Genomic DNA, 25,753 nt, shown 5'->3' on the forward strand with positions numbered 1-25,753 from the left:
TAATACCTGTATTCACTGCCACTGGAAATTACACAGGCGGCGCCGCAGGGGCCCCCGGCTCGCTCCAGGAAGGGAGAAAGACTCTGCAGGGACGTTCTCTCTCTCTCTCTCCTCCCCCCTTGACTCTCTTCCCCCCTTTTTTTTTCCTGACTTAATGCAAGAGTGAAAAAGAAGAATTTGCCAAAGGACACAAGACACGTAGCCTCCTACTTTGCTGAGAGGAGAAGAAGCGCTCGATTTTAAAAATGCAACTTTCGGCCTCTGCCAGTGTCCTCGCGTGGATCTCGTGCAGAGCGAATGTGTGTGTGTGTGTGTGTGTGCGCGCAGACAGAAAGCATCCTAAACGTACGTTGTGTGTGTGTGTGTGTGTGTGTGTGTGATTTAGCACGCCGGGTAAAGTATCGACGGAGGCCGCCGCGTCTGTCTCCGAACGTTCATTAGAATTCCTCCGCCAAAGGGTTCTCCCTGCGTGTCAACGTGCGCGCGCTTATTGATCAAATATTTACAGCGGCGGATTATAGAAATACACATTTACATATATTTTGAATAAATCAAACATCTCCCCGGGTCGGACTGTTTTTTAGATTTGGGATTTTGCGCTCTTGACTGTTTGCATTTACCGCCCTGCAACTCCGTGGCTCGCTAAATGCAGCTAACGCTAGCTGGCCAATTAGCCCGCCGCGGAAGATTCCGCACGTAGACTAGTCTCAATTCTGACGATTCCATTTCCCAATTGGCCTCACAGCTACTGGGGGTGGATCCAAAAACAGCCGGTGGCCGTGTCGAGTCGTCTTCAACCACGACAAGATGTTTCCAAAAAAGTTCCTCCCCAACGACGCGACTCCGCTGCGCCGGCTAATTGCGCGCGCCGCAGCGCAGAAACACCTCCCAGATCTGACGGGCTCTCGTCGGCGTTCCAAAGCCGACCATATATTGATTTTATTTCTGTGCAACGGCGGGCTTTTCTCCCCTCTGATCGGCTCGTCCTCGCCGGCCACCTCGTTCAGGTAGTTCGCGGGGCGTCGTCTCCTTTTTCGGGCATCTGTTCAGCCAACGCTTTCGGAGGCATCGCGTGATTAACGGCATCCCTTCAGCAGCTGCTGCAGACGTGTGTTTTCAAATATAGTTTTTTAAAAAAATACAACACTTGAATTGTCCATTAACGTTGTTTTTAACTCGGGTGAAACTGGATTTTATTCCGTGACACATCGAAGGTGGTGCTGGAGGACGGCTTTGCTCTCTGAGGTCATTGTATATGTGTGTATTTACACGTGTGTGTGTGTGTTTTCGTGTCAGTGTTTGTGTGGGCGGGTGAGGATAAAGTCGTCACGGGGCCATGTGTGTGTCTGTGGGGGGTTTGTCTGGATAATGAGGAACAGGCCATTCCTTTGGATTCCTGCACCCCTGCCAACAATCAGGACCCCCACAACCTCTCACCCTCCCCCCCTCCTCCCCCCCACCATGCTGACACCTGGGACTTTTCTTCCCCTCGCTCTCTGTTTCCCTCTTCCCGTCCACTTGAAACACCACGTCTCTCTCCCTCTCTCTCTCTCTCTCTCTCTCTCTCTCTCCCCCCTTTCATTCGCTGTCCACTTCCTCCTCCTCCTCCTTCATCCTCATCCTCCTCTCGCCCGCCAGGGACCCCCCCCGAACCCCGTGTCCCCCCAATCACGCATCCTCTCCTCTCCCCGATCCGTCTCGCGGCACACAGCCCACAATGTCGGCCTCCTCCTCCCCCTCCTCCCCCCGTCCTTCCCTCCTTGCTGTCCCCTCCCCTGCTGAGTTCTCAAACTCAAAACTGACCACATCCCTTCCTCTCACCCCCCCCGCCCTCCTCCCCCACCTCCCTCCATTCTCTCCCCATCTTCTCCGTTCCCTGTGGAGCTGGCCCCAAAGCTCTGATCCCTTCCTCCGTGCCCCCAAACTCCCCCACTGTGCGCTCCCAAGACGCACACACACAGACACACACACACACACACACACTCTCTCTCACGCACACCCTGTGGCGTCTGGCCCCGAAGCAGCCCCCTGTCTGTCTCCCTCCCTCTGTCATTCCACTCCCTCTTTCTCTCCCACACACACACCCCGTTCGATGCTTCACGTTATGTTGGCAGAGTTTTCTCTTTTTGTCTGTTTAGTTGTTGGTTAAAAATTGTTTTTTACGCACACGACTCCCGTCTGGGACCGTTATCTTTCAACACCTGTCCGTCAAGGGCGGGTGTATGAACGCAATGCGTATTGTGGAACACTGGGCAAATTCCACCGGGCGCCCAGCTGCACGGCGAGCATATTGAAATTTCTATTACAGCTTGCGGCATTCTGAATCTTTACACAAAGATACACTCAAGTGTTTTGGGCACATGCACGCACACAGACACACACTGTTTCAGTCACAGACAGCGGTGGCAAAGGGCAGCGTACCACAGGGAGAGGGCCTATAATAGTTTTAACCCAGCGCTCAGGTGTGACTCGCCTTTGTCCAGCCAAATGTCAGAGAAAAGCACAACTCCAGGGAGAGAGAGAGGGGGGAGAGAGGGGGGAGGCTAGAAGGGAACGAAGGGCCGGACCTCAGAGTGGAAAGGCAGTAAAAAAAGGGGGGGGTGCGATGCATATATGTGCGTGCGTGTGCACAGTTGACTCGCAGCGTGCGCCCCCCCCCCCCCCTCTTGTGTTTTTCTACTCCAACCAACTGGCCGACTAACCGCGGCGTCCAGCAAGCGAGCGGCTGTCCTCGGCAGCCTGTCCGTCCGGGCCCCGTGGGGGGCCGGGGGGGGGGAGAGGGAAGGGGGAGGGGGGGGGAGGGGCCTCGCTCCCTCGCTCTGCTCTGCATTCTCTCCCCGCCTTCGAGGGCTCCCCGGGGGGGGGCGGCAAGCACGACCAACTCTGCCAGCCCCTCTCCCACGCTCCCACCTTCCCCCAACGCGGAACACGCACACACACACACACACACACACACACACACACTGACGTCAGCTGCTCTGGGCCTTCTCCCCTGGGTGCTAGCAGAACCCTTTGTCACCCCCCCCTCCTCTCCTCCATCTCTCCTTCCACCCTCGCTCCTTGTCCTTTGTCCCTTGAAATAGCTGTCCTGCTTACTGCCTGATTGGAATTCACTGCACTGTGGGAAGTCACAGGGGAGGGCCATTGTCAAGTGTGCGTTTTTGTGTGCTTCACATACATGTGTGTAAATGTGCTTTTCTCCCCCCCCCCCTCCCCTCCCTCTTTGTCAAACGGGCCGTGAGCGCCGGCAAATTTCTTGTGCGAGTTTTGCTCGTGCGTGTGTGTGCGCGTGTGCGTGTGTGTGTGGAGGAGGCATGCGGCGGTGCTGCTGTCGAGTTCAGTATTAAACTAAAAAGTGGCTTGTTTTTGAATGGAAAGTATCTGGATGTCGTGCACATTTTGTTTTACACCCTGATCAAGTCTGGATTGCTTGGGATGGATGGCGTGATGGGCAAGTGCAGGACTCTCACCCGGCGCCCGCTGTTTGGGGTCCCGTGTGAAACCAAATCATCAGAGTTGACTTACTTTACGCCTTTTTTTTTGTCAATTAACAGATTCTTATTTCAATCCCAAATCCCAAATCAGTTTTCACTCCAACCAACCAGTTTTCTTCGGTCCTTTTTTATTTTATTTTTTTTCCCCCCGGGTGTTCAAACCAGCAATCTTTATTTCGGAGAAAACATGCTTCCCTTGAAAGGCAAATGTGAATGGATTTCAGTTGTATGGGAACGTGAACGTAAATGGAAACATTGTTTTTCTTTCATCTATTTTGTCAAGAGGAGACATGGTGCCATGAACGTGTGTTTCAAGTGGACTTATGGCTGTAGATGGATCATCAGTGTGTTTTCTGAGTGATGTGTGTGTGTGTGTGTGTGTGTGTGATCATGCATGCTTCTGCTTCCCAGCTTGAATCCTAGAATTGGGGTTAAGGAACAAGAGAATTCCTCCCTCTTATTCCCTCTCTCTCTCTCTCTCTCACTCTTTGTCTCAGTCTCTCTCGCTCGAGGAAAGTGGGATGTCTTGAAATATTAACCAATCCGCTCAAATATGATAAAAAAAAAAAAACCCCACTGCTAAATAAGTCAGGAGCGAGGCCTGCCGGGGCACTCAACGCAACAACACAAACAACAACAACAACAATGGGGGATAAAAAGATGGAGCGGGGGGGGGGGGAGACTGCACGGCACGGGTTGCTTCAATGGCCGCTGCACCCGTCCGTCCTCCCTCCGTCCGTCTATCTGTCTCCACTTTCCCTTTGCCCACACTGTGTGTGTGTGTGTGTGTGTGTGTGTGTGTGTGTGTGTGTGTGTGTGTGTGTGTGTGTGTGTGTGTGTGTGTGTGTGTGTGTGTGTGTGTGTGTGTGTGTGTGTGTGTCCGACGAGGGGGTTTAAAACAAGGACCCTGGGTGGGTCACCTCCACAGTGCTGCTGGAGGGGAGCGCCGCCTCCCTTCTCTCTCTGTTCCCGGGAGGGCGTTGGGGGGGGTTAGGGCGCAGTAGGTGGGGGAATGGGTGGTGGGTCGCCCCCCTCCCCCCTCCCCCCTCCCCCCATCTCCCCCATGTTGTTGGCTGCCAAGCTGTGCGGCCTGCGAGTGAGCAGATAAAATGATTTTGTGCGTCGATGTGAGTGAAGAACTGCCTGAGATGTGTGTGTGTGTGTGTGTGTGTGTGTGTGTGTGTTGGAAAGTTCATCCTCGGAGAATAGTGTCCGTGGTGGGAGGTGCAGTGACAGCTGCAGTGGGGGGGGCTGCTGGCTGGCTGGCTGATAAGGGGGGGAGGGGGGCTTCACATCAGACGTGTTGGGGAGACGAATAATAACACACACAAACACAGAATCTCCAAGGATGAGGAAAAGGTAAGTAAAGCTAGACAAGGCTGTGGGACACTGGAGGGGGATTTACAGTGTGTGTGTGTGTGTGTGTGTGTGTGTGTGTGTCGCCTTAAAAGTGGCAAAAATTGCAAAAAACACACACACGGCTCCCATTAAGACATCTGCAGAAACACACACTTTTACGGCAAACAGCTGCACACTCGTGAAGGCAAAGGGGAACACAAACACTCCCACACAATGCACCAGCGTCCCGTTTTCCAGTTTAAATATTTCCCGTGAAACTCGTGCGCCGTTATTTCATATGTGGTTTAAAAAAACCTTTTTGTCTCTGGTAAAGGAAGGCCGTAAAGGAAGTCATGTGACAAAGTAAGTAGCGAGCAGCCGCCGTATACAGGAGACCGAATCAATCCCCTCTAGTTGCGTGATTTTTTCCTTTCCCCTTCTTTTTTTCCTGCTGTAATAAAAAAGCCCGCACCAGTCCTTAATTATTCATATTTTAGTAATACAATCCGAGTTAACAGTTCAAACATTAGTACATAATAAAACTCCCGAGGCTTTGCTTTTAATTTAATTCCTCCGCTTAAATTAATTTCGGGGCATGCTTGTGCTTTTAGCTGGCTCCTCCGCTCGAGGGGAGGGGGGGTAACCGATAGAGGGAGTGATGACGGGGGGGGGGGCGGAGCTGGCGGAGGGGGACGGCCATGCAGGTGTTCGAATCCGATGCAACCGCCCGACATCCGATCTGCCGGTGAGGGACAATCGGGTCACGAGAAAGACGGATGGATGGATGGAGGAGGGGCGGGTGGCGAGCGGGCGGGCGGGCGAGCAGGTGTAGGGGGGGAGAGAGAAAGAGCTTGGAGGAGGATGGAGGGATGCGTGGGTGTGGGTGAGGGTGAGGGTGAGGGAGGGGGGGGGGATTAGCCATGCTGATGCTAGGGGGTCCCCTCTAAAGGCATGAAAGCACACTGAGCCACTCAGTCAAAGGAGCATTTCCATTTCTCCGCTCCCACCGCTCTATTCCACGTGTGTCTGTCTGTGTGTGTCTGTGTGTGTGTGTGTGCGAGAGAGAGTGAGTGTGGGAGTGTGAAATGCAGAAGTAGCGTTTGCTTCGCTCACATGTTCCAACATTGTCCTGCATGTGTGTGCGTATGTGCAGCTGCATGTCTACAACTGTGTGTGTGTGTGTGTAGCTGCATGTCTACAACTGTGTGTTCATGGCTGTGTGTGTGTGTCTCCGCCACGGACACTCCCTGTGTGCGTGTCCCCGTGCGGTGTGTGTGTGTGTGTTTCCCGGGTGTGTGACTTTCTGTGGCTCCCTCGCGTTGGTGCATCTTCACCAGTTTGTAGACCTTGTTTGTGTGCAGTCACGTCAAGAGAACGACAGGTGGGAGGCGAGCACTTGTGTGTGTGTGTGTGTGTGTGTGCGCGCATACACACGCGTACACAAACGCATGCTTTGAGCCTGACGTGTTACGAAAAGATGCAAATAGGATGTCAAGACTCATTAAAGGTGTAGGAGATTATTGATTTTTAGCGGCGATAAACCAGCGTCATTTCAACAAAAAAACCACTCTGGGGTCCCATCAGGTCTACCTCCCTCACACACATCTCCCCCACCCACACATGCGAAAGCCAACACAAGGTCAGCAAAGGAGTCACCGTGACAGCCACAGAGAGGTTGTGTGTGTGTGCGCGTGTGTGTGTGTGTGTGAATGAATGGGTGAGTCTGTGTGAGCTGTAGACATGAAACAGATCAAAGGGGGGAGAGGTCGACGGAGCACGGGAGGAGAAAGACAGGGGGAGGGAGGGAGGGAGGCCAGGGGTCCAGTAATTACAACCTACATCCGCCAAGCTGAGCCCTGTGTGTGTCTGTGTGTGTGTGTGTGTGTGCAGATACGACTGTATGGTCCTCTGTGAATAATGTGCTTGATACCCAAAGGTAGGCAGGCATTTCTGTTTTTATTTTTTACCAATAGATTCACTTGTATTTGAGAAAATGCGTCAACGGCCTCAAGGCCGCACAGTAATAAAGGGACACACACACACACACACACACACACACACACACACACACACACACACACACACACACACACACACACACACACACAGGGCACAACGTGTGGATTCATCTCAGTTCAAGTTCATGTGGCAACATCCATTTACTGCGTGTGAGTTGCATGTTTAACTTTATGGATATTACTTTCTGAACAGAGTGTGTGTGTGTGTGTGTGTGTGTGTGTGTGTGTGTGCGTCCCAGGTTGCATTCTCTCCCCACCTCTCCTGCCGTCTGTGCCTCTAATCCCTCAGTGTGTCACTAATGGCAGGTCCAGGTGTTCTGCTCTGCTCTGCTCCTCCCCTGGGGGACTCCTCTTCAGTGTGTGTGTGTGTGTGTGTGCACGTATTCCTCTCATGGGGGGCTCAGGGGGGGGGGCGGCTCAGGAACTGTGACTAGGGAGGCCGTCCTCCAGAAGGGAAGGCAGGGAAGGGGAGCGGCGTGCAGGAGGTACCCGCTTCTCGCAGCTTGCTCTCGGCCTTCCCCCGGGGGGGGCAAAGGACCCCCACCCCCCCGCCCCCCACCTCCCCCCACCACGAGACGCCATGAGCCACATTGCCCCTCTGTCTCCCCCCTCTCGTCTCCCCATTAGGACCTCTCACACATCCAGCCCGGAACGGAGATAAAAAAAAACACGCTTGTTTACCTGCGAGTTTCGCGGTTTGAACGGCGAGCTCCAGCTGCCGCACATCACTTATTTACAGGTCCCGCGCACACGCGCACACACACAGGGGAGGGCACGAGGCCTTGTGCGCGCGTGATATTGTCGCTGCGTCTGTAGATCAATCGCAAGCCGGACGTGGTGCAAGATGAACCCCCCCCCCCCCCCCCCGTGAGATTTCCTCGCTTGGAAGCGCTGCCGACCGTCGGCGCCACAGTTCACGGGCGTGAGACTCAAGCGGCGGCGGCGGCGGTCCGCCATCGGCATCGTTCGGCCCGCCGGCAATCGGCAGGCAAAGCCGAATGTGTGCGTTGGCACGGTGTTGTTGTTGATCTAACACTCTCGCCTGACAGCTGGTTCTCGTTTCTGAGCGAACAAACAGCAGACGAGACGGACGGCGGGCAGCATGGAGGGAGGGAGGGAGGGAGGGGGGGGCGGCGGCGGCGGCGCACAGGACCGCTAACCCTCGCGGCCAGTGCCGTGCTCCCTGTTTTGACTGGAGCGGGGGAGGAGGGGGGGGGGTAAGCAGAGGAATCGGGGGGCCCTGTGAGATGTGCGCGAGCGCGCAAAGCGGGAGGACGAGGCGGCGAGGGAAGCGCGTTAAGAGGAAGCAGATGCCCCGGCCCTCCTCTGCCACATGGTGTGTGTTTGTGTGGGAGAGGGCCTGTGCGTTGCCCGCGTCTCCGGGCTGTGTGTTTGTGTTACTGTGGAAACGCAACGTGGCGCCGGTCTACGATGCAGGTAAATGCGTCTGAGTTGGCTCTGAATATTTGGTATATCGTCCTTTGCAATGCTGACATTTGCATGAAGAAATCAACGCGGTTTTAGTTTCAGTAGATTGATTAAGCGTTTTGTTTCCAAAATGTCAGTAAATGGAGAAAAATACACTCTCGCAGAAGTTGCTCGTTCAGTCGGGGGGTTGCAAATTAATTCAATATAATTTCACAGAAGACTTGATATCTGCCCCCAAAATCCTTACATTTGAGAACTAGTCAAGGTTTTTATGTTCGCTTCAAAATATGCATTTGGCTCAAAGATGTTGTGTTAGTCAAAATCATCATCAGTGTTCAATAGAAAAGTTCCACTCAATGCTTCCCAATTTCCCAACATAAAACCATGACAACACAGGTTCATTGACTATCGTTGTACAGGATGTTTCATCTAGTTGACAGCGTGCGATGTCATGTTTGAAATACCTACGACTCAAATAATGTGTGTGCGTTCCTCGTCTGACCAAGTAGAAGGACGTGAGGACAGTTGTTGTCAATGTCCCATTGACGTCGGACACCTGAGTCAAACATTCCCGAGGTCTTCGTTCCTCCTCCTTCACCGTTGATCCAAGTCTCCATAAGACTTACTCTCCCATGCGCGTTCTTTGTGTGTGTGTTGCGTTTGTATACAGTGTGTTATGCTGTGTGCTCGGGACAAACTCGTCATCTGCCAGGCTCACGGTCCACCCACCCCCACCCCCACCCCCACCCCCACCCCCACCCTTAGCCCCCTGCCCCTAACCTTCTGCCCTCGAACCCACTCACACACTCACACACACAAACACACACTGCCCATATGGAGCAGTTGGCGCCCAAAAGCTTCCCAAGCAGCCGGACCCATTCCCAGGGCAGAAGGTGAGGGTCCCCACAGCCTGCTTAGTGTCTGTGTGTGTGTGTGTGTGTGTGTGTCCGTCCGCCGGGGTCCTCGGGGCCTCACGGTGGACCGTATCGTCCTCTCTCGTCTGTCCTCGCCGCGGCACGTGTGTGTGTATGTGTGTGTTCCCTCGCGTCCCTGCAAGGACAGCAGCAGAGGACTCTGGGTCCTCTGAGCCGCGGGCCAGACGTGCACACGTGTGAACCCGCTCTGCCCGGCGAACAACCGGCGGCGGCGTTGTGTGTGTGTGTGTGGTACCGCGTTGTAGCCGCCACATCAGACCAGGCAGAAGATGTCATAAAGGTGTCGCTGTGTTGCCGTGTGACGGAGGACGAGTGAGCTTCTCCTCCTGTGTGCGGGATCGGTACCCGGGCCGTGGTCACCGTTATTGTTCTGGTTTCCCCGCCGCACACGTCGCGCCGGAGACGCCTTTTCGACACCCTCTCGGTTGTAGCTGCGCGCAGCGAAAAATATCGAGCGCGCAATTCGACACCGACACGTTCCGCTCGAATCCAAAAGCGATGCGGCGGCTATTATTCCGACCTGCCGGATGTATGGAACGCCTCGTTTCCATCAAATTTAATTTGGTTTTGGCGAGTTATCCTCTTAATTGTGTTTATGTGTGAGAGATGGGGGGGGAAAGAAAAAATAAGAGCGAGAGTTTTTGCCTGGCTGCCCAGGGAGAGCCAAGGGTGGAAGTTGTTTTTCTCCCCCCTATGGTGAGTCTGGGGCTGTGTGTGTGTCTGTGTGTGTGCAGCAGCCTGGGGCCATCGGAGGGGGCCCGGGGAACCGTGGAAGGAGGGAGGAAGCGAGAGCAGGACGGAGGGAGAGGAGGTCAGAGAGGGTCCGGCTGTGAAAGGTGCAGGTTTGGGCCCATGGCCAAACAGAAAGGTGGAGAGGAGAGGGAGGGGCGGTGGGGGATGTTGGAGGTGTGGGGGGAGGACGGGAGGAGGGGATTCAAGTTTGAGCAAATGGGCCGTTGTAGCCGAGGTGAACTTGATGCTGTTACTTCGGCCCACTGTTGGTATTTGGCGCAACATCCCTGCCTGCATGTTGTTTGTGTGCCTCCCAATAAGAGCGTCTTTTATTTTGAATATTGAATTAGATAAAAGTAAGGATGAAAGGTATGGGAAAACCTTTGATAATTCCTTTGATACCAGAATATTTAAACATCCAATCTCCAATCCATCTTTTTTTTTTTTCTAAAGGTATGTTTTACTTTATTTTGAAATTCAACTGATTTTTTTTTTGAGTCATCGTTTCATTTTTTTTTTTTTTGTTGGTCTTATTTGTTCATTCTGAATTGTCTGCATGTGGAAGTAGGCAGCCTCTTGCAGCCCTTTTTTTCCACTATACCATCTGAGCTCCTCTTTGATTTGAACATGAAAGGCAGAGACGGGAGAACAACACAACATCCACGGAAGATACTTCACATTTCAAGCTTTCAGCAGCCGCTGTTATCCGGAGCGAACTAATTGAACTCATTTTCCCGAGTGCTGGTTCCATGTCAGCCCATCGAGTCGTTTAATCCATCAGTTTGCCATTTGTACGACCTCATACGCAATATGTATCTATATAGATATATATATATATACATTGTATATATAGAGATATCATTTTAAGGCCTGTGAACTTTGACTCCTCAGCTTTAGAATAGTTGGTCCAAACAACACAATAGTCTCCAAAGTTCTGCCTCTTTGATGCCATTTCTCTGTGTGTGTGTGTGTGTGTGTGTGTGTGTGTGTGTGTGTCATGGAGCCACTGGGTTTCGGTGGGCGGGGGGCAAGTAGACTGGTGGGGGGGGGGGGGGGGGCAGAAACATGAAGAGAGATTGATCAGCGTGTGTGTCTCTTCATTAGAGTGTTCCACCAAGGCTGCGTCCTCCACACGTTGCCACACTGTCTGGCCTATTAGAGAGGCATGCGGGCTGTGCGTGCATGTGTGTGTGCGTGTGTGTGTGTGTGTGTGTGTGTCTGTGTGCGTCTGCCCGTTCAGGTGGACTCGGGTGGTCCGTTTAGTTCCTTTCTGGACTTTTTTCTTTCTTCTTCTTCTTCTTCTTCCATTTCTCATTACAGACCCCTGGTTTCTCCTTTTCTTCTCCTTCATTTTCTCCCCCTTTCATGTCGCCGTCCCCCCCCCCCTCTCCTCTGGAGTTCAGAGTCCGTCCATCTGGAGCGTCCCCCTGTCCCCCTCCTCTCCCTCGGTCCCGTCCAGGCGCGAGAACACAGGGGTGAAGGCCAACACCGGTAGGGGAGGGACGGATGGAGAGATGTCAACGCTATAATGAGTAGCAACATGAAAGCTGACGGACGGACGGGACGGGAGGGAGGGAGGGAGGGAGGGAGGGAGGCAGTGGAAGAGAGATGAAGACCGACGAGGAGGGGGACTGCTGGGGACAGAGGGAGGGATGCCGGATAGAGGGAACGGACGGGGAAAGGAGAGAGAGGACTGCAGTGCGAGAGATAAAGCGGCGGCGGAGCAGTCGGGGGCCCCGCCGGTCCTCCTCCCTGCTCCTTCTCCTTGCCTTTCATTCGCCAGAGAAGAACAGAAGAAGAGGAGGAGGAGGAGGAGGAGGAGGAGACGGGTTTTGAACAGCGTGTGTCGGCGTCCGCCTGCTCCTGCCAGTTTCTTCCCCCCCCCCCCCAGCTACTTTTCTTCTTCTTCCCTGTTTTTCTTCGCCCTCCCCGGCGTCTCTCGAGGATTCTTCTCTAATTTAACTTTTCATTGACGTCTTCCTCCCCCCCACCTCCCCCCCCCCCGATCCTCGTCCTCCGGCTTCTCCCAGTCTGCCGCTCGGCCTTGTCTCGCCAGGTCCCCTCGCGGCCCGGCTGACAAAGGGCCCCGTTAAAAAGCCGTGTGATCCTCCATTTTAGCGCCGCCACGCTAGTCAGAGGATTAGGGCTCTTTAATGACGCTAATCTCCCCCACCCCTCCCCTCCTTCTTTCTCAACCCCCCGTCTCCCCCGTCTCCCGCTCTACATGCCCCTCGAAAAAGCGTTTTCTCCCTCTCGTTCGATCTCCTCCTTTTCACCCTGTGTGTCTCCTCGTCAGCGCACACACTCTACCATGACTGACTCACACGTGTGTGTGTGTGTGTAATGGCACACGCGTGTCCCCGTGAAGAGACACTTTCCCCGTGTTTGTTTTTTCGAGGGGGCGACGCGCTTCATTCACAGGGATTGTTCGACGTTTAAAACTTCAATTCTAAAAACGTTCAGTCCCACAAATGATCCCGTTAGCGATTTTTTTTAATTTTAGCGTCGTGTCCCTTTTCCCCAGCAGCCACCTTTCCTCCCAGTAGGAGGCGGCATCTTTACTGTCGCTGATCACCGCGTGGGTCATCCGACCTGACTTTGGTTTGTAGGTCGAGGGCTACGTGTTATTTGATGAAACTCGATGACTTTCTGATTGGGGGAAAGTCTCATGTTCCCATAATCCATCTCCCTCTTATTCTCACCTTTTCTCTCTCCCTCCCTCTCGCCGTCCCTTTTTAGGCTGCACGCCAGTATCTCTATTTTCCGTATACCTACATCTTATTTTTTTACTAGCTTCTAGTCATATCTTTCTTTTTTTACCCCCACCCGCCCTGCCGCTGCTTTTTTATTTGCTCATCGCAGTGCACTTTCCCTGCAATCGATTCATCACAAGGATCCGTTTTTCCACCCCCCCCCCCTTCTCTGCGAGGCGTAATACACAGTGGGCCAGACACACACACACACACACACACACACACACGCACACGCACGAGATTGTAGGTTGAAGTAAAACGATGCATCGGAGAGGTTTTTTAAAATTACCAGCAGGAGCTTCTCCTCCGCACGTGTCTCATGTGCCGTGAGTGTTTGCATTTGCAGACGCGTCGGCCTCGTCCAAATACTCTGCTTTCTTTATTTTCTCTCTTTGATTTGCTGCCGGCCTAATTGATATAACTAGCAGATAAAAGCAAAGGAAACACTCCCCCCTTCGCTTGCGCTCTTCTTTACATTTTTCAGGCGAATGCTAAACAGCCTCACAGAGCGCACAAAGAACAATATCGAGCCTCATTCACTTCGCCCTTTTGTTGCATCAAATCCATTCTGAAGTGTCTATTAAAGGAGTCGTGGCCTTTTTGTCGCCACCGAGCGCCAGACTGCACGGGAGAGGGGGGGAGAGAGGGAGAAGGGGGAAGAGCAATGCATAATCTCCTATGTATGACAGATAAAAGGAGTGAATATCGCCATCTTTCCGCTCCGCTCTCCACGTCTCCTAATCGCTTTTCCGACGTTTCAATCTGCCGAGGCCCTAATGAAAATATGATGAGGCGGATCTATGGTCCCCGGGGACGGACGGAGGGACGGGAGGTGAAGGAGGGGAGGTGGGGGGGGGGGGGGGGGGGGGGGGGCTGCAGAGGGAGGATAAAGGGAGAGAAAATACACTCTGTCCTTATTCCCGGGCTCCGTTGGGGATACACAGTTCTTGGAGCTTTCTATTTAGATGTTGCTGCTGCCGGAGTCTCGCTCTTCCCTTTCGTTCTCTCTTTTTTTATCTCTGCCATCTTCCTTTTCCTCCGCGAGTGTGTGTGTGTGTGTGTGTGTGTGTGTAACCAGGATAAATGTGTTTATTTTTTAGTTCATATTCTCTCATTTGAACTCCCGGAGGACGCACACCGCCTTCTGGCTTCCAAGGAAGACGCAACTTCTTCTTAATAATTCTAATGCTTCCTGTTTTACCCCCACTTTTTTTTTCTTGTCTTTTACTGTTATTTATTCTTCTACAAATCCTGCAGCTGTGTACAAACTATGTCTGTGTGTGTTTTCTTGCCGCGGATGAATCCAAGGCCTCTTCGTTTTTTATTTTCTTCTTCTTCGTTCTCAAATCGTCTCGTTTCCCTTTGCCGTCAGATGGTGACGATGACCCAGCAGGCCTCTCCTGGGTGCCTTCCTCGCCCTCCAGTAAAGACGTGGCGTCGCCCTCGCAGATGCCCGACGGCTGCTGCGACCTCGGCATGGCCACCGGCGGCGAGGAGGAGGGAGGCGCCGGCCTGCCGTACCCCTGCCAGTTCTGCGACAAGTCCTTCAGGTAGAGCGCTCTCCCTCGCCCCGCCGGCTCCGCCTCGGTGCTCGAGGAGGCGGGGCGGCGTCGTTAATGCGGTAGGCCGCACGCCCGTGCGCGGTTCGGATGCCTCCTCGCGCATGCCGGATGTCAATGTGCGCATCGTGACTGAAAGGTGTTTCCCGTTGGTTCCCCTCAGCCGCCTGAGCTACCTGAAGCGCCACGAGCAGATCCACAGCGACAAGCTGCCCTTCAAGTGCACCTTCTGCAGCCGCCTGTTCAAGCACAAGAGGAGCCGAGACCGCCACGTCAAGCTCCACACAGGTAGATGCCGAGGAGGCGCGTCGGCATGGAAACGACCAGTGGGTCGGTTTGGGGGAGCGTCGATTGTGGAAAGGACACCTTCTCGTTTGTTCTGCGGTGTGTATTTGTATGTATATGTTTAATCAAATCACCTCTCGTTATTGTGCTTATTGGCACAGGAGACAAGAAGTATAGTTGCCAGGAGTGCGAAGCTGCGTTCTCCCGCTCTGATCACCTGAAGATCCACCTGAAGACTCACAGGTAACTTCACCGCTCCCGAACCGCTTGATTACAAACTCTCTGGAGTTCATTTCTCCTTCTTTCCACTGTTGATTCTAGTGTTTTATTTGACTGATTTCGGATTCCTGTTTATTTGTGTGTAATTCTTCACACCTCCAGCTCCAGCAAACCCTTTAAGTGTAGTGTGTGCAAGCGTGGCTTCTCCTCCACCTCGTCACTGCAGAGCCACATGCAGGTAAACAACTGTTGCATGTTTTATCTAATATAACTGTTAAAACCGCTTGTCGCTGCTGCCATATTCTCTTAGATATGGCCTTAATATCATCATTGTATATTTGTATGGCCGCTGATTATTGTGTAGTTCAAAATCTGATATCAGGACTGCCACGTAGTTGCATTGTTGCCGGTACAATTTTCAAAATAAGCTACAGTTGCATTGACGTGTCCGTTTAACTTGCACACGAGGTTTTTCTCATCACGCAAAACCTTTCAGACAGAATGTTTTTCAACACGTGCTTCTTTTTTTTTTGCCTTTTCGTCTGACTGCGGCAGGCTCACCGCAAGAACCGAGAGCACCTGGCCCTGAGGAGCGAGCGGGACGGAGGGAAGAAGGGAGCGGGAGGAGACGTCGACCTGGAGCAGGACCTGTACATGTGCGATTACTGCGAGGAGACGTTCGGCCTGACGGACGAGCTGGAGAAGCACGTGCTGACCAGACACCCCCAGCTGTCGGACCGGGCCGACCTGCAGTGCATCCACTGCCCGGAGATCTTCCTCGACGAGGCTTCCCTCCTCACGCACATCGAGACGCAGCACGCCAACCGCAAACACAAGTACGGCGGCGTTGCCTTTTCAAGCGGGCGTAACCGTTACGCCCGCTGTTCATCATGCAAGTGCAATGGTGGTGTGTGACTTTGCGTTGAACTCTAATCCCTCCCACGCCTCAGATGTCCTGTCTGTTTGGAGCAATTCCCGTCCGTGGAGGACGTCTACTGCCACCTGGACAGCCACCGCCAGCCGGACTCCTCCAATCACAGCGCTGCCAGTCCCGACCCGGCGCTGGGCAGCGTGGCCTCAATGAGCTCGGCCACTCCGGACTCCAGCGCCAGCCTGGAGAGGGGCTCCACGCCGGACTCCACCCTCAAGCCCAGCCAGGGCATCGAGCGGCTGCGCAGGAGAGGCATGGAGTCCGTGGACGACATCGGGATGACCCTCAGTCACAAAGGTGGAGGTGCGGCGCCGTGTGCGGTCGGTTCAAACCTTCGGGTCATCCCCGCGCATTTCTAATCCGGCGGGTTTGTCTGCCCATCTCCACAGGGGGAGGAGCCAACTGGGGTAAAGTGACGTACTCTTGCCCGTACTGCTCAAAGAGAGACTTCCACAGCCTGGCGGTGTTGGAGATCCATTTGAAGACCATCCACGCAGACAAGCCGCAGCAGAGCCACACGTGCCACCTCTGCCTGGACACGCTGCCCACGCTCTACAACCTCAACGAACACGTGCGCAAAGCTCACCGTGCCGGCGGAGGGGCCGTGGGCGCGGTGGCGGCGGCGGCGGCGGCTTTCCCCCTGCTGCAGTTCGCCAACGTCACGGCGTTCCACTGTAACTACTGCCCGGACATGTTTGGAGACATCAACTCTCTGCAGGAGCACATCAGGGGGTCGCACTGCCTGCCTGGTGGGATGGTGGCAGGGTCCACCACATTAGGTGTGTAGTCAGCAAACGCTAAACAATGGAAAGTGACTTACGTGCATTGTTTGTTAAAAGGGGTTGGTATCGTTTTCCGGAACGGGAACTTTGTAATATATACATCACACGTGCAATTTGATGTAAACAAACAATGCAACTTAATCCCTCCTTTTCTAGAAGGGAACCATGCCTTCTTCTGCAACCAGTGCTCCATGGGATTCTTGACGGAGTCGTCGCTGACGGAACACATCCAGCAGACACACTGCGCCTCCGTCGCGGGGGGCGGCGGCGGCGGCGCTTCATCCGGGGGGGCGGCGGCCAAACTGGAGTCTCCCGTACTGCAGACGTCGTCGCAGTCCTTCATGGAGGTGAGATTTTCAGAGTTGCCTGAAATGCCTGACTGACGTCATTACCAAGCTGTGTGTGGGCTAATAAACAATAAGCCGTTTCCTTTTTTTAATTACGCTGTTTTCTTTGCTGCGTCACGAGTCCAATTAAGTTGTTAAAGTTGTATTATGTTGTTAAATGATGCACGCTGCTCATAAAATTGATCATTTTACGACATGAATTATTTTTCTAAGTCAGCCGTTACGACGACTAATTGCTGGACTAGTCTGGAAATCTCATCATATTTTATTTAACTACATTAAATGTATTACTCCTCTGCTTTATTCATGATGACTTACAGTCTCTGTTTTTCTCTTCTTCCGGTCATTCAATACGGCCTTTTTCTCCAAAAAGAGAGACAGACTAAACGAGTATTTTGTCACTGTGTAATAATCTCAGAGTCATTGTCCATGTACAGGTTTACTCCTGCCCTTACTGCACCAACTCGCCCATCTTCGGCTCGCTCCTCAAGCTCACCAAGCACATCAAGGAGAACCACAAGAACATCCCGCTGGCCAACAACAAACGGCAGGCAAAGGTAGCCGACCTGAGCCCCGCCTCCTCCGACATAGAGGTCTCCTCCCCGAAACGCCACCGGCTGGGCGGGGACCTCACCCCCTCGGCGGGGAGCAACGGCGACTACCCGTGCAACCAGTGCGACCTGCGCTTCTCCAGCTTTGAGGGTTTCCAGGCCCACCTGAAGTCCCACCTGGAGATGCTGCTGAGGCGCCAGTCCTGTCCGCAGTGCAACAAGGAGGACTTCGAATCCCAGGAGGCGTTGCTCCAGCACCTGACGGTGCACTACACCACCACGTCGACGCAGTATGTGTGCGAGAGCTGCGATAAGCAGTTCTCCTCGGTAGACGACCTGCAGAAACACCTGCTGGACATGCACACGTTTGTCCTGTACCACTGCACGCTCTGCCAGGAGGTCTTTGACTCCAAGGTCTCCATACAGGTGAATTAAACGTATTCCGTCCCTTGGGCGTAACCTAATTTCTTCATTTTGGGGAACTGAATACATTAATGCAACGACCATTGAAATTCCACCGACTTCAATTGCCCCCCCCCCCCCCCTGCACTCTACTTTCTGCCATTTAGGTGCATTTAGCAGTGAAGCATAGCAATGAGAAGAAGCTGTTCCGCTGCACGGCCTGTGCCTGGGACTTCAGGAAGGAGTCTGATCTTCAGATCCACGTCAAGCACAACCACCTGGGCCAAAGGTCGGGCCTCCCAGGGGGGCTGGGAGCAGGTACTGTAAATCTTTTCCTGGGGTGACGCGCTTATTTTCAGTGGAAATGCTGGGTAGCGATAGTAAAACGGAAAGAAAATGTAGTAATGAAGTAAAACAAAAGTCGACCGTCACATTGGGTCGATTGGGCTCGAATCTGCACATGTTCATCCAACCTCTGCCTCACAGGACTCAAGCCCCGGAAGTGCATCTTCTGCGGCGACACATTCGCGACCGAGGTGGAGCTCCAATGCCACATCACCACACACAGCAAGAAGTTCACGTGTCGCTTCTGCGGCAAAGCTTTCCAAGCCATGCCGCTGCTGGAGAGACACCTGAGGGAGAAGCACTGCATCTTCGACGGCGGCAGCGTCACCGGCAACGGCGCCGGGAGCGGCGGGAGTCACAACGGGACACCCAACGGGCTGGCTCAGACCTCCAAGCGAGGAGGAGGAGGAGGAGGAGGAGGAGGAAGTGGTGGCGGCGGCGGCGGCGGCGCAGGAGGCGCCGAAAGAGCGACGGTAGCGGCGGCCGAACAGGCCGACCTGCAGAACATGCTGCTGAAGAACGCCGTGGCGGGGGGAGGAGGAGCTGGCCAGGGGGGAGACGCGGCCAACAGCCACGAGGCGAGCGGGGGGGAGGAGGAGCTGGACAACTCGGAGCCCATGTACGCCTGCGATATCTGCGGTGCCGCCTACACCATGGAGTCGCTGCTGCAGAACCACCGACTGCGCGACCACAACATCCGACCGGGAGATGATGACGCTTGTAAGACTTTTTTTATTCCTTTTTTTTTTTATACCTTAGGGGGAAAACACAAAAAATGATCCTCTGTATATGTGTTCTATGATGATGATGATAAAAGCGATTTCACACACACCAGGTTCTCGAAAGAAGAAGGCCGACTTCATCAAGGGGAACCACAAGTGCAACGTGTGCTCCAGGACGTTCTTCTCAGAGAACGGGCTCCGCGAGCACGCTCAGACGCACCGCGGGCCCGCCAAGCACTACATGTGTCCCATATGCGGCGAGCGCTTCCCCTCTCTGCTCACCCTCACTGAACACAAGGTGCTGCTCTCAGGCCGGTGCATGTGCATGTGTTTGGGGGTTGTCCAGGCTTCGGCATCGTCGTCGTCGGCAGGTTTTTACGCGCAGGGAGGTGCAGTCAGTGGGTTTCCTCGTCGGTATAAAAAAAAAAAAAAAACGCTGCTCGTCTTCTTTTGTTTTTCTCTTGCCGTTACTTCCGTGTTGCTTTGTGTCCTCCTTTTGATGCAGAGGCGTCTGTGGCTGCTTTTGAATTTAGAGCGTTAAACTGTCCTAAGAGAGGCAATTTGTGCTGCACCGCACTACAGGAAAAACACAAGTATTCAGAAATGGTAGCGTGTGATGCCGCCACAGTCAGTCCGCGTGCTTCTATGCTTTGATGAAAGATCCTCCAAAAGAAAAAACTAAAAACGCTTTTTTTTTTTTCTGCATCATTATGTTTATGTTCTGTTCATATTCCCTCTCTGCAGGTGACCCACAGTAAGAGCCTGGACACGGGTACCTGCCGAATCTGTAAGATGCCCCTGCAGAGCGAGGAGGAGTTTATAGAGCACTGCCAGATGCACCCTGACCTCCGCAACTCCCTCACCGGCTTCCGCTGCGTCGTCTGCATGCAGACCGTCACCTCCACCCTGGAGCTGAAGATCCACGGCACCTTCCACATGCAGAAGCTCTCCGCCGGCTCTTCGCTGGGAGGAGCCGCGGGAGGAGGAGGAGGAGGAGGCGGGAACGGTGGAGGAGGAGGAGGAGGAGGAGGAGGGAACGGGTCGGCGTCCTCGTCCCCCAATGGGCAGCTGCACAAGCTCTACAAATGCGCCTTCTGCCTGAAGGACTTCAAGAACAAAGGGGAGCTGGTGAAGCTGGACGTCAACGGCCTGCCGTATGGGCTGTGTGCTGGCTGCATGAGCAGGTGGGTGGGCAGCCGTCAACGCCCGAGGATAATGGCGTGTGTTCGTACAGACAACACATTTATCACGCGCTCTTACCAGGTTTGATGTTAGATTTGGCCCTTTTACCTGCAGGGAAGCCTCGGAGGAGAGGATGTTTGGGTTGAGCGTAGCTCGGCAAATGAATTATCGTCAATATCACTGCTCAAACTCGTCCTATGTTCAACCAAATCAGGGGCACGAACGGCCAGAGCCCCAGCCTGGGGGGACCCGCCACGCCGGGGGACGCGCAGGGAGAGAAGGCCGCGGCCGGGCTGAGGTGTCCGGAGTGCGGCGTAAAGTTCGAGAGCGCGGAGGACTTGGAGGGCCACGTCCAGGCCGACCACCCGGAGATCAGCCCCGAAACCAGCGCGGCAGGAAAGAAGGCCGAGGCTTCGCCTGCACCGAAGGTGAGACGAGGGCGATCTTATTGAAGCGCCTCTTCGCCGTTAACTTTCTGCCAAGATGTGGAGGAAGTTCGGCTGTGAGAATAAATAAGAAACACCTCCGCTAGCATCAGATTTGCGTCTTAAATTGTCAATATCTCTGCTGAGCTGAGATCCCGGTCAGGTAGGAGAAACTCGCCGTTAATAAGAAAGACAACATTTGGGAGAGAGTCTGCTGAACTGTGGGACTGTTGAACAAGGTGTGTGCGTATGCATGTATGTATGTGTGCACCTGTGTGTGTGGCTCCTTTTCGTATCTGTAACTCTCATACGTGTGCATGGCGGTGTGTGTGTGTGTGTGTGTGTCCGCCGAGCCCCACTGGGTCCTGCGGTAGGGCCGTGCTGAGGCTTTGTGGGAGCTGTTCCTTCTACTTGGTATTGACAGTCAGGCTCCCCGGGACTCCCCACGTGTTTGTGTGAGTGAGTGTGTGTGTGTGTGTGTGTACTTGCGTGTGTGTGTCAGAAGCAGTTCCCCTAAGGCCCCTCTGCCTTACCTGCACCTTTGTTTCTGCTTAGTCTAACAGCACAAAGCAACATTTCTGTGTGTGTGTGTGTGTGTGTGTGACATGTAATGTAATCCTCAGGCTGAAGCTGCAGAGAGATGGTGGAAGTGGGGCCTTTGTGTGTTTTGCATATGTGTGTGTGCATGAGTGATCACTATGTGCTATGAATGGATAAGCAGAGCCTCTGCTACTCTCTGTGTCTCTTTCGTCCTCCCCTGTCCTCTTCTTTTTTTTTTTTTTCTTCCACGCTGTTTCTATTTCATTGCGTCCTCCCCCGGTCGCTCCCTCCCATGTCAGTTTTGCTGTCTCTCCTGTGTACGGTTGTGTTTTTCTTCCTTTTTGTCAAATCCCAAACTTTTTGGGCGCTCGGCATCGCTTAATTCATGCGAGACCTGATCTGCATGTCTTGCAAATAAAAAATTCTCACTCTTATTACGTTGTTCCTGTGTACTTGTCTTTCAGAAAAAGACCTACCAGTGTATTAAATGCCAAATGACGTTTGAGACGGAACGGGAGATCCAGATCCATGTCGCTAATCACATGATCGGTGAGTGAGGCGCAGCTCTTCCACTCAGTTTGTGTGTGTTTGTGCGTGTGTGTGAGTTTTTTTCCTCCCTTGCTTTGACACCACTACTGTTGAAATTGTGTTTCTTCCCGCACAAAGGTGATATAAATAATAAAGAGCTCCTTTTGACTTGTGGGCTTGTTGTTAGATGAAACAAATGTGGATATAAAACACAACCACCCCTGATCAAACTGCACTGTTGGAGCAATAAGAACACTTGTGCATTATATAATCTGGGTAAACTTAATCCCTGAGAAGCCATTATCGCCTGTTGAGGGCTGAGAAAAGACTGCGCCAATTATAAAACCCGCCTCTGTAGTTTGGAGTCCTCGTTCTCTTTATGAGGTTCCCCTCTCACAGCTTTTTCGGCTCGTACTAATTTGCTGCCGTAGCATCTCTGTCGTCATGGAGATTAACGAGGTGGACCTGCAAGGCCTTCTGGGGAGCAGACGCTCTGCACCCCTACAATCACACCTGACAGGCACCCCCGCCCGTGTACTCTGAGGTGTGTGTGTGTGTGTGTGTGTGGGTGTGAAGCCGAGGTAGAGCCTCGTGTGTGTGTGTGTTTGTGTGCTGACGTTGCTCTGAGTTGTCTAGTAATGTCTGGAGACATAAGAGAAGAGAGTTTAAGGCGAAGTACAGCTGGAGTAACTTTTACATCCTTCCCCCTGTGAAGCGCGCGCACACACACGCGCGCGCGCGCGCGCACACACACACACACACAAACACGGGGAAAAACTTTCTGAAATAAAAGAACACAAGTATGTTTTACTCGCACGCACATCCCCACTCACATTGGTGACACGTTTTTGGATAATCAACACCGTAACTGTGTGACAACGTGGAAGAGATTCATTAAAAAAATTGTGTTCTTTTTTTATTTATTTTTTTTCTTAATTATTTTTAAGACCTTGCTCACTTTTTCTATTATGGCATTTTTAAACATCTCCCCTCCCCGAGGGAACAAATAACTAAAAGAAACATCTTATTTGGAATAATTGCAGTTGAGACGTTCAACAGATCAAGAAGAAAGGTTTTCAGGGGGCAACGATTCGATTCTAAACCGATAAAACGGTTATCGATGCATCTCGATTTTCTAAATTTTCTCAAATCTGAGTTTGCTACTCAGAGGTTGCTGATCACTTCCTACTTTATTTGATAATTAAAGAAAATCAACAGATGAATTACCTTCTTTAATTTTTTATAAGAGAAAAAAAATCTTTGTCACAAATAGGATTTTTGAAGAACCAATGCAGCTTGCATTTCAACACAATACGGAAGTAGCCGATATAAAAAATATATTTAAACAGATTCATTTTTCTTTTAAAGGAAGAAAAAGCTGCTCTTAGTCTCAGACCGGTCCGTATTTGTAAAATAAAAAAAAAAGTCTATCTGTGAATATCTTGCCAACTTTCAATACTGATCGACTTTTTGGAAAATGGAAATAATGAGGTAAGATGTGCGCAGGCTCCTCCATAGTTCAGTAAAGTTATTAGATACTCAGATTCAGACTGACGGACCGGTCTGCGAGCTGGACGCATTGGTCTTAATGTGCCGGTAATGATGGTAAATGATGGTTGTAGCTGGTTGTCATCTACGCTCCACTACGGTTACCCAAGGGGCGCGTTTGTTTTTTTACGTTTTATCTCATAATTTCGACTTTCTATCCCTTTTCTTTAGTGCGTAAATGGGCTTCTATAGTTGTGTGGCTGCATCACTCCGGCCAATCCAAAGACGGGGTTTGTAACCAATCAGGTGTAGTGACCATGGTGACTGGCTCCGCCCCCTTACTGTCAGAAAGAAAACCAGCGAGCGCGTAGAAAACACCTTGGAGCGCCAGCAGAGACTAACCTCGCCAGCGAGCAAATATCTCACGCGAGACAGACTTTTTTTAAAATTTCCGATTATTAACTTTTCTGAATCGTGACCGAATCGTTCTAGAGAGAATCGAGAGAAATCGAAGAATCGTTCCCCCCCCCCCCCCCCATATATATATATATATATATATATATATGTGTATTGTATGTATCGGCCCGATACATGACAGCGTGCCACCTCTCCTGTGTCGTCCTTCCTTCGGTTCCCTTCTTCTCTTCCTCCCGGCGTTGCCTCAGTGAAGGGGGGCGCTGGGGGGGCCCGTCTCACCGCCCTCGTTCACATTCACTCACATTCGACGACTCCATCGCCGGCCGGTGTGCTCGTGTCACTTCTGATCTGCTCGGACGCCTCAGCGGAAACCAGCCGAGGGCGCCGCGCCTCGATCCCCGTCTTGAGTGTCGCCGGGAAATCGTGAAACGGCGGCCGACGCCTCCCAATCCGGTCTTTGACGATGACGTGCTTTGACTGGCCAAGGGAGGGAGGGAGGGAGGGGAGGGGGGGTCTGCCGCTGGCTCGCTGAGTCCAGGGCGCGAGATCAGAAGGCGCAGTGTGACCCCGGGGGGGGGGGGGGATTCTGTGTGATACAGGTTAGTTATTGTGTGATGTCCAACACGGCTACAGTGTAAATACAGTTGTTCCTAAAAGACAAAGAACAGCCTTTGTATTGTTTGGGGGTGTGTGTGTGTGCGTCTGGGTTGGGGGGCATATCCCACCTGTGTGTATGTGTGTGTAATCACAGAGCCGTGTGCGTTCATTTTTCCAGGATGGGCAGGAGGGGAGGGGGGCGTCATGTAGGGGGCAGATGCGAAGGGGTGTAAAACAAACCAGGAAGATAAGCAAATAGCTTTAAAATACTCCTGCAAGAAGACGAAAACATCCTGTGTGCACAACGAGCGATGAGAAGGTACCCTCCCCTTTGAAAAAATTCAAAATGGAGTCGTTGTGAGGACCACGCACGCGCACGCGCACACACACACATCCCTAAATAAGGTCCTTGACAGCATGTTCTGAGTGTTGCACGCAGCCACTAATGCTTTACTAATCACCTCAGTCTAGATTTCACAGCATGACACCTCGCCTCTCAAGAACATGTCTGCGCACACACACACACACACACACACACACACACACACACACACACACACTACATACGTGTGTCTGCAGCAAACATGTGCAATTAGCATAGAGAATGCAACCCTTACTTTGACACACACGGTCTCTCCATGCTTTGGTAACATATCCCCCCCCCCCCCCCCCCACTCACCCACTACTCTCCCTCCATTTCCTGTTGTTCACCTCCGCTTTCTGTCCATCGCAGTCGGCTTCCAACACCAACGGCGTATCCGTGCCAACGCGGCACAGCCGTAGTTGCGCCGCGGCGGCCCAGAGCGCCTTGCTGGTCGGCTTTTACGTTCCCGTACTGTCCCCCGGGGGGGAGGGGACGGGGACATGGGGGGGCGGGTGGTGGTGTTTGGTGGCCAGCTCCGCGGAGCTCTCATGTTGTGTTCACCAATCAGGCTACGAGTCGGCCTCTATGCCCGCCCCCCCCGCCCCCCCCGCTCCTCACAGACACATTCACACTGCGTATTACTAATCCTGCCCATTCTCTCCTCCGCTCTCCCCCCCCTCCTCCCCCACCTGCCTATTGGATGGCCCGTAGAAGAGCCCACCTGTCGGCCAGGTTTGTCCCACTTCTGTCTCCTTAGCTCGCACTATGAGCAAGGCAGCGTTGTGCTGCCGCCACTGCCTGCCCATCAGCATTTCATCCTCCTGCGGCGTGCGGCGGCCACACCGCATGATGTGGAGGGACGGGGGGGCGCACTAATTTCTGAATAATTCGCCTTTCGACTGAATCCCGTTGGGGGGGGGGGAGCTTTCTGAACTGGACACTTTGTAGCCAAGTCTTTGTACAATTACCCCTCACTTCACCTCAACCCCCCCCCCCCCCCCCTCATTCACTCCAATCCCTGCTGCTAGTTGCATGCTTCACTGTCCCCCCTCCCCCCTCATACACGCCACAAAAACACACACACGCACAAACCCACACGGATGCCTTGGAGCTATCGAGTGGCCACTCACCTGGATCTAAGTGCTCCCCGTGGAGCGCGGCGGCTAATGATGTGTCCTCAGCATGAGCTTTACTTACCTATTTACATCAGTGCGCTCTAATGGTGTCGCCGCGCCTTCTGCACAGTCGCCGTCTTCACAGACGTGACGGTCGGTAGCTGCGCGGGCGGGTCGCGCTATTTACGCCCAAGTCTGCGTCGCTGTTGCCCTTTTTGGTTCGTTTTTTCAACTTTGCAGACGGGCGAGCCGGTCT

At 53.0% G+C, this 25,753-nt stretch overlaps 1 protein-coding gene across 6 annotated transcripts in view; it reads left to right on the forward strand.

The window, feature by feature from the left end:
- Positions 1-25,753, forward strand: part of LOC120809295 (zinc finger protein 423) — an 88,515-nt gene that overhangs the window by 25,731 nt on the left and 37,031 nt on the right. For 2 of the 6 annotated variants that reach the window (XM_078082380.1, XM_078082383.1), the window contains exons 4-19: positions 14,071-14,248; positions 14,421-14,545; positions 14,704-14,785; positions 14,924-14,999; positions 15,317-15,597; positions 15,712-15,989; positions 16,082-16,471; positions 16,631-16,821; positions 17,259-17,798; positions 17,942-18,092; positions 18,261-18,839; positions 18,955-19,139; positions 19,586-20,025; positions 20,238-20,451; positions 21,453-21,537; positions 25,094-25,114. In XM_078082380.1, coding sequence (XP_077938506.1) covers positions 14,071-14,248; positions 14,421-14,545; positions 14,704-14,785; positions 14,924-14,999; positions 15,317-15,597; positions 15,712-15,989; positions 16,082-16,471; positions 16,631-16,821; positions 17,259-17,798; positions 17,942-18,092; positions 18,261-18,839; positions 18,955-19,139; positions 19,586-20,025; positions 20,238-20,451; positions 21,453-21,537; positions 25,094-25,114 — 3,816 coding nt within the window. Of the gene's footprint in view, positions 1-14,070; positions 14,249-14,420; positions 14,546-14,703; positions 14,786-14,923; positions 15,000-15,316; positions 15,598-15,711; positions 15,996-16,081; positions 16,472-16,630; positions 16,822-17,258; positions 17,799-17,941; positions 18,093-18,260; positions 18,840-18,954; positions 19,140-19,585; positions 20,026-20,237; positions 20,452-21,452; positions 21,538-25,093; positions 25,115-25,753 lie in introns of all 6 variants that reach the window. The other 4 variants (XM_040163000.2, XM_078082382.1, XM_040162996.2 and 1 more) reach the window with 3 other exon arrangements.

Source organism: Gasterosteus aculeatus, chromosome X (genome assembly GCF_964276395.1).
Source record: "Gasterosteus aculeatus chromosome X, fGasAcu3.hap1.1, whole genome shotgun sequence".
NCBI classification, from domain to species: Eukaryota; Metazoa; Chordata; class Actinopteri; order Perciformes; family Gasterosteidae; genus Gasterosteus; species Gasterosteus aculeatus.